This window comes from Sarcophilus harrisii, chromosome 2 (assembly GCF_902635505.1).
Source record: "Sarcophilus harrisii chromosome 2, mSarHar1.11, whole genome shotgun sequence".
Taxonomy (NCBI): domain Eukaryota; kingdom Metazoa; phylum Chordata; class Mammalia; order Dasyuromorphia; family Dasyuridae; genus Sarcophilus; species Sarcophilus harrisii.
Genome location: NC_045427.1, coordinates 282114080 through 282127022, shown reverse-complemented (window position 1 = coordinate 282127022; position 12943 = coordinate 282114080). Strand labels below are relative to the sequence as shown.

At 35.7% G+C, this 12943-nt stretch overlaps 1 protein-coding gene across 6 annotated transcripts in view; it reads left to right on the top strand.

Annotated features, from left to right (window-relative positions):
* ITPK1 (inositol-tetrakisphosphate 1-kinase) overlaps positions 1-12943 on the top strand; it is a 328102-nt gene that overhangs the window by 181650 nt on the left and 133509 nt on the right. For all 6 annotated transcript variants that reach the window (XM_031952304.1, XM_031952307.1, XM_031952305.1 and 3 more), the window contains one exon: positions 4119-4244. In XM_031952304.1, coding sequence (XP_031808164.1) covers positions 4119-4244 — 126 coding nt within the window. The remainder of the gene's footprint in view (positions 1-4118; positions 4245-12943) is intronic.

Genomic DNA, 12943 nt, shown 5'->3' with positions numbered 1-12943 from the left:
CTTTCTTTTAGAAGATGAATAAGTTGCAACATTGAGACTAAAGTTACTTGTTTCTTGCTCAGCTAATCCAACTTCTGCATTTGTGTTCCATAAACAGTCCTTGAAAATTGTCCCCCTGTGGCAAGCATTAGTGTCCATGGGAGAGGCATTGAACCTTCCTGGGAACATAGATAAGTTGATTTATTATGAAGTAAAAGGTATCTGAGTAAAATTTCCTGGTATTACCATATAGGCACAGTACATAGAATTTTTTTTTTTTTTTAGACTCACCTGTGATTTAAATAGCAGAGAATGCTCTGTTAGGAACTTCTTTTGGCTCTACTACTCTGTGGCCTCTCTCATTTGTCATTATATGATCCAACTTTAGCATGTTATAATGGAAATCACAGTAACTCAAAGTTAGAAGACCTGGATTTTAGCTGTAGCTCTGCTAGTACCTTGATGTGTGACAGAGTATATGGTAGACCTAGAAAAGAGACATGAGTTTAATTCCTAGCTTTGTCACTGGTATGCTGTGTGATTTTGTATAAATCATTTATCCTCTTTGAATCTGAATTTTATCATCTATGGGAAAGTCTGTTTTTTTACGAATCTACAAATCTCATTCTTTAAACTTCTGTTTTCTTTGCTGAAAACCTCAATTTTGTAAAGATTTAGAATGTTTCTTACTATGTCTAAAGTCCTGGGCAGGGGCTGGGAATACAAAAAAGTTTGAAGGAATTTATATTCTAATATGAAGGGGTTGGGTAAAAGGAAGCACAAGAGGATTATATAGCTGAGTTCCAGGATACTTTATGAATATTATATCACTAGATCCTAACAACAACCCTGCGAGTTAGTTGTGGTGAAGAGAATGTTGGGTTGAGAGACAAGAGTTTTCTCTATAACATTGAATAGTCATGGCCCTCAATTTGTAGAATATAAATTGGCATGACAAAACCTATGGGATCTATATGTTTCATTATGAGATCAAATGTGATGTTTGCCAAAGAATTTCCAAATTTTGAAATCTGTTGGTGTTATTTATTTGTTATAACTCGAGAAGTGGACAAGATGATTTTGCAAGGCCCCCCATTATGGCCCTAACTCCACTGAAGTTTTTTTGTATAAGAAAATTATATATCATCATACTTTTAATGTTTAGGCTTTGAAGATGAGAAAGATAGACTTTGGCCTTTCCTGGCTTCTTGTGATATGTCAGTTTTTTCTCCCCTGGAAAATTAAAGGTTTGGATTACATGATTTTTGGGGTTCCTTCCAGGTCTCAACCATCTGATCTTGATTTCAGAGTAGATAGGTGGATAAGCTTGAAGAAAACTTTGAGAAACCATCTTGAGAGGAAGTTGATAGATCTTGGTAAGAGGCTTAGTGGGGGCAGGGGAAGTGGAGAACCATGAATTTTCACCATAGATAAATCCAGTGCTGTCCCAACTTTCTGTTCTTATGAAAAGATTTTATTGGCATAAAAAATGCTTGGAAAATACACAAAGGAAGGTGGACAGCTTCCAAATCAGAAATGTTTACCTTTCGAGGATCTGACTGGAACATGAAGAGCCTATTTTCTAAACAGCTTTTGGTTGTCAGGTCTACACTGTGTGAGGCAAATTCCAAGAGAGGAGAAATTCAAATAGTTGAGACTGCCTGTTTGCCCTCATCATCAGCCTGCATCTGGAGAGAGAAGGATACTTCTGAGGAATACACTCTCTTCTAGGCTTCCCAAAAAGAATGCCATAAAGTTTAATTTTGGAAATGTGCCAAGTTAGGGGGAATGATTGAAAAGGGACATTGGAGATACATCTAGGCAATCTGTTTGTCATTTGTAGCCTTACGTGTCTCACTTGAGTATGCTTCTTGCCCAGATCACCACATCCCTCCCTTAGAGTCCAGGACTATGTGCCTTTAACCTTTCTTCCCCAGTTTTGAGAATTTGAGGGGAGCAGGGCAGTGAAATAGATTGAAAAAGTGTCCTAAGGCTAGAATACCATACCAAAAGGCCTTTTCTTTCCTATCATAGCTTGCACTTCCCTATCTAATCACAGGGAAAGGAATTGTATATGTGGCCTTTAACAAGTTGCCCATTAATTTGTCAGAGTCGTAGTTTTTTCTTCTGTGAAATGGCCCCATCTTTTTCACAGAGTTATTGTGAAGATCAAGTGAGTATGGATATAGAACAGTTTGCAAACATAATTTAGAGAAGGAAAGAATCTTAGATGATGTCTCATGCAATCCCTTTATTTGACAGAGGAAGAATCTGAGACTATGGAATAATATATGATTTCCTTAAGGTCATACAGGTCTTTTGACTGCAAGGAAAATACTTTACTCAAACATGGTTCAGTATAAAGTATTAGATGTGAGATCCAAAGACCTAGATTGGAATCCCAGTTTTGCAAGTTATTGCCTATGTTACCTCAGTTTCCTCAGCTATAAAATGATAAAAATCAGATTATGAAACAATAGATCCTTTTAAAGTATGAGCCATTATAACATAGTATGGTTATATTTCGTTATTTTAATATTGTGAGTCATTTTTTTTTAGAAGATAAAAAGCCCGGTTGGAATCAAGAGTGGATCTGTCTCAAAAAGCCTTTATTAAGGGCTTAAAAAATCAGTCACATCAGATTCTACTTAATAGGGATTTATTGGGCACTTGTTTTGAGTGCTCAGTTTGAATCCTGACTCAAAATTTACATCCTTCAAAAATCATTTAAGCTCTATCAGCTTTAGTTTCCTTATTTATAAAATGGGGATAATAATAATGCCTACCTCGCAGAATTGTTGTGAGAATCTATTGAAATTTTGCATATTTTTACTTTGCAAACCTTCATGTAATGTTCAAAATATAATTATATAACTTTGTTATATGATATATCACAATATAGCTATTTGTCCATAGATGAAAGAAAAGGCACACGCTTTGTTTTTTAAGAAATTTGTTGGTAAGCTTAGGTGTTTTTAGAGAAAAATAATGAAAATATAATATGATAGACTATAATATAAATTATATATCATATCATATCATTATATCATCAGTATATATATGTAGGATAGAAAACTTGAAGAGCCAAAAGATTTCAGTTCAAGCCTTACCTACTGATGCTGTGACCCTGGGCAAGTCTTAAACTTTTTAGCGTGTCAAGTAGTTCTACAAGGCTAAGTTCTAGAGAAGGTGCTGACTTGTATTGTTAGGAGGACTTTGCTCCTTTGGCAATTCTCTATATTGGTGAAATCAAAGATCTGATCTCTGTCTTTCTCTTTGTTCTGTCTGCCCATCTTTTTATCCATGTCTATCTATGCATTTAGCATCCAACCCCTTCTCTCTACATTTACAGTTGTAAAATTAATTCAGGCCCTCTTTATTTAGTGCCTAGATTAGTTCTGGTGGCCTCCTATTAGTTTTCATGACTCTAGTTTTCTCCGCATTCTAGTCCATCCTCCATTCTGTTGTGATTGATTTTCCTCAAGCATAGCTCTGACCATGTCATACTCTTTCTCAGTTGACTTTCTAGTGCTTCTGAAAGTAAAATGTAAACTCTTTTGTTTAGCTTTTAAAGCCTTAGCTAACCCGACTCCTATCTTTCCTGCCTTGTTGGACATAACTGTGTCCATACTGTGGGATCAGTCTGGCCTTTCTGTTCTTCCATATGACACAGCATCTCCCATTTCTATGCCTTTGTACTGGCTATCCCTATACTTAGAATGCCCTCCTTTATCTCTATCACATTGCTTTTCTCTTTTCTTCAAGATGCAATTTAAGTACCACTTTCTACATGAAATACTGTCTGATTTCAACACTATTCCTCTTTTCTCTCAGTGTTTTCTACTTCTCCTTCTTAATCTACTTTGCATTTATTTTATGTACATATGTGTGTATACATGTATATATATTATATATATATATATATATGTACACATTTGTACACACATACACATGTCTCCCTCATTAGAATGAAAAACTTTTTGTATACAGGGATGTTTATTTGTTGTATTTGCCTTCTCAGTTACTATATAGTAGATACTTACTAAATGCTGACTGATATATTTAGTGTTTGGCAATTGAGAATGGTATCACTGCTTTAAAGACTGAAATATTGTGCTTTCTGTCTCTTATTCCTTTAGCTCAACCTTAGCAGACCAATTGAGGAGCAGGGCCCACTGGATGTGATCATACACAAACTGACTGATGTCATCCTGGAAGCTGATCAGAATGATAGCCAATCCTTGGAGTTGGTTCACAGATTCCAGGTGGGTAGTATCCGTTGCTTAAAGAAGCCTCTATTTATCTGTTTATCTGTCTATTTATTTGTTCATTTTTATCATTATCATCATTTTCCTCTCCATTTCCAGTCTGCTGATCTGTTCTAAGAACCAAGGATAATAAAAGAATTTCTGTAGATTATGATCTCAGTCCATTTGGACTTGTGCAGATACAATCATCACTGTATACTATGCAGTGAAATGTGATCAGGGTACATGTAGAGAATAAACAATGTACTTTGTGATCTTTGAGGAAAATCAAGCCCGTCTATAATAGAACCTTCCTCATCACTTTTCCTCTTTTTTACCTGAAAGGCTTTCTCAGCATTCACTCATGTAGTCTCTTACATCTCTTACCTGCCCATATCTTATTGAATATCTTTTTTTGTCGTGCTTTAACCTTGGATTAATTCTACCCCTTATTGCCTTTTCTCCTACTTGTGTGCTGCTCAATGAAATTAGAGAAAATTTGGAACCATAGTAATTTTCTGTAGTCAGAATCTTTTTCTGTTGTCTGCTAATTTTTCCAGTGTATTACTGGGCTTTTAACTCTTTGTTAAAATAGGGCTCCATTTACAGGGTGGAGGATACACTGTCCTAAACTGTTTTTACAGATTCTTCTAGGGACCTGATCACAAGTATACTTTTCTGCTAAAACCGTGAGGAGTGCCCCCAATCCTCTCTTTCTGTTAAGTCCTAGTTTGTTAATGCAACAAAGCCCTTCTAGTTCTAGTAAAAAAAACTTTCTATGAGCTGAGGCCTCTGGAAGCTTCCATGATCACCTTTGCCCATGCCCAGTGCTGGTTTGCTCAGGCCCTCTCATCCTCATCCTACTGACAGAGCTTTCCTGCTTGCTTTTCTGTTTACCTTCCAACTTATCTTTGGTGTCCCTGAGATGAGAAGTCTAAAAACCACTAGTACTGCCTCTGATTCAAAGGCCCACAGACAGCACCAGGATTCTGCGCTGGACTCCCACCCTGGTGCCACAGACCTTTCCTGCTGACCTTTTAAGTTATTTTCAGCTGGAACATTTTCTGCTCTGTCTTTTTGTGTATGTTCTGAGGTGCTAAAATCTGTTTAGAGTCATTATTTAAAGGAATTTGGAACAGTTTGGGGGAAAGCTCAGAGAGTCCCTGTCTTTTCTCTGCCATCTTGGTTCTGCCATTCATCCTTATTGTCTCCTACATCCTCTCTTCCTTGATACCCACTTCTCTCTAGGGTAGTAACACTTTTTAGTAGTGATACTGTCCTCTCTTAGTTTTCTTCCTGCCTATATGAGCTCTCCTCAGTCTCCTTGGCTAGGATTATGTTTAGGTCTCACTTAATAAAGTTGAATGTTCCACAGGAAATGTGTGCTGAAAAATGTGCTGAAAATGTGTGCTGACTGACTGACCTACCATACTCTCTTATTTGCTGTAGTTCTTGAGAAAGAACTAATATTTATTATTACCAAGTCTAATTTCTTTGCTTGTTGTGCTTTTTAACCCCACCCTCTCCATTTTCTAAAAGGAGTTTCCCCATTAAATATAATCTCTCTATTCGTTATGTCCACTCTTCTCTCTCTCTTCCTCCTTTAATCACCCCTCACTCTTAATGTGTTGATCTTTTTGATTTCTTGAAAACACACTTTTTTTAAATAAACCTTTTCAAGTGGCCCCACGACCTCTTCAAGTTATTAACCCATATAACTCTATTCCTTTTCACTGTCAAATGTTGAAAAAGGTTCATTTCTACTTGTTGCCTGTTTCTTTATTCATCACCCTCTCAATTAGCCATGTTGCAAAAGAAAATTCAGAATAAAATAATAAAAACAGAATTTTAAAAAAGTATATTTCAATTGATATTCAGAGTTAATCAACTCCTTCCCTGGAGATGGATAGCATTTTCCATTATGTATCCTTTAGAATAGTCTTGGGTCATTGTCTTGTTCGGAGTAGCTAGCATCTTTATAATATTTCTGGGATTTTTTTTCCCCCATTCTTTTGACTTTGTTCTATTTCTTCTTGATATCTTATGAAATCATTGTATTCTACTTTCCCAATTCTAATTTTTAAGGAATTATTTTCTCCTGTGAGCTTTTGTATCTCATTTCCCATTTGGCCAATTCTGCTTCTTAGGGCGTTTTTGTATCAGTGAATTTTTGTTATTCTTTTCCCATTTGGACTACCTTTTTTTTTCTTCAGTATTTTTTTGTGTGTGTCTCTTCCCAAGCTGTTGTCTTTTCATAATTTCTTCTTTTGCTATAAATTCTTTCTTGGCGGGAGGCAGTTGTGATTAAGTGACTTGCTCAGGGTCAGATAGCTAGAAAGTTTTGGAATCTGGATTTAAACATAAGTCCTTCTGACTCCAGGGCTGATGCTCTATTTGCTGTACCATCTAGCTGTCTTTGTTTTCATTTCTTGGCCTAATTTTCTCTCTGTAACTCTTATTTGATTTTATTCTGGGGTTTTGGAAGTTTTGGGGACTTCTAGGGTAGTATGATCTGGAGAGCAGTGTGATTACTATTTTCCTGTAAGAAAGAAAGAAGAAAAGCTGGTTCCTTAGGGTCCCTGGTCCCTTGGGGCTAGAAGTGATACTCTTTCTTAAGTCTTCCATTTCCTCTAGACATAAAGGGCTCCTTTCTACCTTTAACTATGGATATAGACAATGGAGTTGCCTTGTCCTGTGTCTATTGCTAGCACAGGAGTCTCCTATAATCTTTTTCTGACTACTTGTCAATCCCCTTACTGTCTGTTTTGAGAACTTTTGAAGCTGCTATTGCTTCTCTTGCTACCACATAGTTCCACCACTGGTTTGACCTATGGGGATTCCCAAGCCATCTTCCTTCTTCATGTCACAGATCTCTCTTTTTAGCCTATTTTTTCTTAAGCTAGTTGAATGTATCACTATAACCTTTTATTGCCTTTTGCCATTTCAGAATCCAGTTTAATGTAATTTAACAAAAATTTTTTGAGGAGAATGTTGGAAGAGATCAGCTGAACACTCTCAACTCCACCATCTTGATTCCCCCTTATTAATATCTATTATCTTCATCATTTTCTTACAGCTGTTTCAAGATTATCCATGAACTACCTGTCAAATCTGATAGGCTTTTCTTCATCCTTGTCTTCCTTTGGAACTTTTGATGTTGGGAAGAACACCTTTCATCTGGATACTATTTCTTCTTTAGACTTCTTGATACTGTTCTATCCTGGGTCTCTTTCTACCTGTCTGATTATTTCTCAGTTCTCTTTGTTAGAATCAATTTTCTGTCTCTTAAGTGTAGATGTCTTGGGTCCCTTCTTATTTTTTCTGGTTGTTGTTTGCATCCTCTACTAAAATGAAAATTCCTCAATACCAAAGTCTGTCCATTTTTCCCCTCCTGCATTCTCTAGCACCTCGTACAGTGTTTTATACATTATTAATGTTTAACTTGTTTGTGGAATGGGTTATAACTCAGACTAGAGGATCAGAGTTGGTTCCCACTTAGTAGGAATTTAGAAAAAGGTTTGCAGGAGATGTAGGTATCTGAGTTGGTCTTTAACATTGGGTAACAATTTGACTAGTGAAGAAGGGAGTAAAAGGGTGTTCCAGGTAGAGGAATTAGTATACCCACAGAATAATGATCAGATGAACAACAGTAACATGATTTGGCCAAAGCATAGAATAACTGGGATGTGAGGGGGAATATTATATAAAGCTAGAAAAACTTAATTATGTCAGATTGGGAATGACAAGCAGAGGAGTCAGACATTCGATGTTTCCATGTTCAAAGTATTAGGGTTATTTTTGAATCTTCTATTTCTCTCATTGGTGGTTTTTTTTTTTTTTTAAATCATATATTGTTCTAGAGCTAGATCATCTGGGTTAATGGTGACTAACATTTTTCACTCTTAAGCTATAGTGGCTAGCTTTTTTTTTGATTGTTGTTGTTATACACTGTTGAGCTTTTTAAGACCTTGAGATTTTTCTGGTAAGTTCTCTTAAAGTCACATCAAGAAATATTTATTAAGCTTTTACTAAATGCCAGATAGTGTATTAGGCAAGAATAAACATGAAATTGTCCCTACTCTCAAAGAACTTGCATTCTATCAGAATGAATAAGTCTATTCTTCCTTCCCCTTTCCCCCTTCTCCTTTCCACACCCTTCTCTCTCTCACAGGGCCATGGCAAGTGAGATGAATTGGAATTGTCTTTGTGTAAGATAGGGATTCTTAACCTATTTGTGCATGTGCTGTGGTCTCTTTTAATAGTTTGGTAAAATATATTGGATTACTTGTTGTCTAGGGAAGGGGGTTGGGGCAAGGGAGAGAGAAACATTTGGAACACAAGGTTTTGCAAGGATGAATGTTGCATATATTTTGAAATTAAAAGGCTGTTTTTTAAAGAATCGTTTGGTAAAACTTGTGGACTCCTTTTCAGATTCATTAAATAACATATGTAGAATTACAAAGGAAACCAATTTTATTGAAATATAATCAGTAAAGTCAATAGTCAACATTTATTACATAGCTAACCTGGACTAGACACTGTGCCATGTGCTAGGGATACAAATACAAGAAGAAAGAAAGGAACATTGGGTAGGAAGGAGGTCCTTGAGGTCCCTGCTCTTAAGGAGCTTATAACCTAATGAAAAAAGACAACACTGAAAAGGAAGCAATGGATGGATATATGTCCGTATATTTGTGTGTGGGGGGAGATGGAATGAAGATGTTCAAAGGAAGTTATGCTGGATCCCCTTCTTAAAAAGAGGCCACCGAATCCAGGGCTCTGCCTTATAGTCAGAGTGGCTAATCAGATAGGCAGAGGGTACTGATGATTTGTAAGTACTATGGATGATTTAGTTTTGGAAGATATTCAAGAAGGGGCAGAAAATGAGATATGAGTACCAAGCCTATTAGTATATTGGTATATATTGGTTATTGGTAGCCTATATAGCTATTTTTTAAAAAGGTCCAGGACCTAATGTTATAAGAAAACATTGCATAAAAGATGGCACTTGAATATTCAAAGAGAACAGAGATTCTATGAAGTTTATTTCAGGTGTAGTGCATGAACTTGTGTAAATGCATGCAAGGGGGAGATCGAATGTCATATGTAGGGAACGGCCAAGGAGACCATTTTAACTGGAACATAGGAATATAGAATGTGTGAAATAATGTGCAAAAATTTTTTTTAAATGGTCTGATAAAGATCAGGGAATTTTCCTGCCTTAGGACTATCCCATAAGAAAGAGATGCTGTATATTGGACTATTTGCCATCTAAGGGAGGGTGGGGAGGAATTGGAACATAAGGTTTTGAAGGAGTTAATGTCGAAGAATTACCTGTACATGTTTTGAAAAATAAAAACCTTTAATTAAAAAAAAGAAGAAGAAAGAAAGAGATGCTAAACTTTCACAGATCCATAGAATAGTGTTAAATGTAAACTTCTGAATGAGATCGGAATGCCCTAACTAATTCTTCATTAAGTCTAGCTCAATTCATATATTTTTGCCAAGAAAATCTTTCTTACTAACCCAAGGTGTTTTTTTTTTTTCCCTTCTCAGAGCTCCTGGAAACACTACAGATCTGAAACACATAAGATAGCCAGTGAGCCTTTTATTAGCATTTTCTTTATATACCTGGAAAAGAGATTGAAACTCTTCTGTTTGGCCCTACAGGGCAGAATTTAAACTCTTCTGTTTGGCTCTACAGGGCAGAATTTAGGAACTTTAAAAAGAAGCAAATTTTGGCGTAATGTTTACAAAGACCTCCTAACAATCTGGAATTGTTCCTGAGTGGATTGGGCTGTTTTGAGACTGCAAGTTCCCTATCATTGAAAGTCTGTAAAATAACACTGATCATATATTGTAAAGGAGATTTTTGTTCAGCTGATGCTTAGGTTAGGTGAATCTTGGGTGTTCTGTCACATAGTAAATGCTTAATAAGTACTCTATTTAGCTGTCCCTTGATTTTCCTATCCCATGTGTCTTTATCCCTCTTTCTGTTTGTCTATCTGTAATTTATTGTAATTCCCAAAGAAACAACAGGGGCTGTGGGGAGAAAAAGAGCAGAAACATTTAAATTTTGTTATTTTTGGTAATTTGTACTGTTTGACTTCCTGTTACCATGGTACAATAGATAAAACCCTAAACTTGGAATCAAAAAGAACTGCATTCAAGTCCTACCTCAGGTCCTATCTGGCTGTATGATTCTGGTCTTAATTTCTCTGTGCCTTAGTTTTTTCATCTTTAAAACTAGGGGATTGTACTTGAACTTTATGGCCCCTTTTAGCTCTTAAACTATAATCCTGGGTTTTGTGTGCAGTTTCATTCAGTTTCTAAAGGAGTCTTCCACTATCTCATCAGTTTGCCAGATGATTAATTTCATACCAGATAATTCTTGAAAATGGTGCTGACTCATCTTGGATAACTAATGATGCCTTGATATTTTTATGCATAGGGAATGAATAGATTGGTTGGGTTTTTTTTTTTGTTTTGTTTTGTTTTTTTTTTTTTTTTGATATTTTGGGAAACTATATATAAATGTGAAGACCAATGTCAAGATGAGTGTGGCCACAAGAGCCACCTTCCAAGACTATTGACCAAGGATCCCTCAATTCATTAAATGAATTTTGAGCTGCTTTATCTAGAAGTAATAAAAAAAGATTGTCCTGGCAGCTCAGATTGAATATGTTTTGTCCAGAGTCAATATTTAAGATTATAGGGAAGGGATGAAAGAAGAATGAGTTATTCCTGAAATCTTACTGCTTTGGGTGGTTAACAATCATTTGTACAATCAACTATCTGTCATTTAGCACAGTGCTTGGTACCTGCAATGGGTGCTTAATAAATATAATAATTAAAAATAATATTGTTATAAAATAAAATAATACATTGATTAATTGAACTAACATTGGTTAAGCACATAGTCTGTGCCAGATTTAGTGTACCTGATGTGTTACACTGAACAGTAATGTATTTGGGAATCCAAAGATGTGGGAATCATATTATAGCTGTGCTGATTGCTACCCATACAACAAGTTATTTCCATCTCTCTCATCCTCACTTATTTATAAAAATGGGAATAATAAAATTGTGCCACCAACCCACAATGACATCTATGGTAGGGAAAATCTTTTTTGTAAGCTATAAATCAACTAAGAAAATGGAAATGAAAAGTCTTTAAATTAATAATAATATTAATAACAGTCATATAGGATTTAGAAGAATACCTGTAGCCATTGTTAGTGGGGTTTTTCTGGATGATATGCTCAAGTCCTGAGGAGTTGTATGATTTGTATAGTGTTGGAGGCCATTTCTTTAGGTTGAGGTTGAAATGATTCTGGCTTGTAAATTTTGGCTTGATGATTCAGTTGTTTTCATGTTTCCAAAGTTTATCCAGTAAAGCCAAAGACCTCCTGCTGTTTCTGTTTATTGACTGATACATCTTTACCCTCCCTTTCTTTTAGGTTATGCTATCAGGAAATAGAATCATTCAAAGATCATAAGGTTGACTCTTGACTTGTTTTCCCGGAGCAGCAGTTCCTTATGTTGTAAAGGAAGGAGTTGCTATAATAAACAGCAATAAAAATGGTGGTTCAAATGTTTTGATAGCTTTTAATTATATGGTTATTCTGTTTTACATAGTTTACATACTAGTACTATTATTTAGTATTCTCTTCTGGTGCCTCATCCTGGTGAGTAGTAATCTTGGATTCCTAAAGGATAACCTAAAGGATAACAGGAGAACATAAATTCTGGGAAGCATTTTTTGACTTGGTTTCTGAGTTTCTAGTTCAGGATACCGTTATTATTTTTAATTTTGAAATTCTGGGGATTTCAAGAATACTTTAGGTGGTGAATGCTTTAGATCTGTGGTTATTTTCATTGTGTTGTTCAGAGTTCCTAAGATAGTTTTTTATTCTTGTTATTGCATAAATTTTTGGGGAGGAATTAAGATTAGCTAATTACATTATTGTGTCTTTTTATGTAGTTTTATAGGTTACAAAGAGCTTTTTATCTCAGAAGGTTTCTGCCGTAATAACTGAAACTGTATGTATAGCACTTTATTGAGGACCTTTACCCCTGTTAATCATATTTTAGCCCCATCATATCCTACAAACAAGTACTATAACTAGCCAATAAGAATTTATTAGGCACCTGTTTTATGCCAGGTGCTGTGCTATTTGTTGGGACATAACTACTAAAAAAAAATCTCTGAAACAATTTTCTCAGAGAGTTTATATTCTGTGTGTAGGGAAATTCAAAATAAATATCTAAGGAGTGGACTGCTGATTCCATTAGGAGTTTAGTAATTTCCAAATGGGGAAAATCTCTATTCCAGTGATAGCACCTGTTCTAAAATTTGTAATCTAGGAAAGTTTCCAAGAGCATTGGGGGAATATATATATATATATATATATATATATATATACACACACACACACATATACATACATACACACACACACAAAATAATCAGAAGGGACAAATTAATTATAGTAGAAAGTACAAAAAGAATAGTACAATTAGAGAGGACTTGGGGAGGAGCAAGGAAGACATCATGATCGATCTATATGTTGAAGGAAATGAGGAATCCATAGATGTAGAGATGAAGAGGAGGAAGTATATTCCATGAATGTGGAGTAGTCTCTGTAAAGGTTTAAGAAAGGAGAATGGAAGGCGCTGTGTAAGGAACAGAGGGGAACACCATTTTGACTAGACTA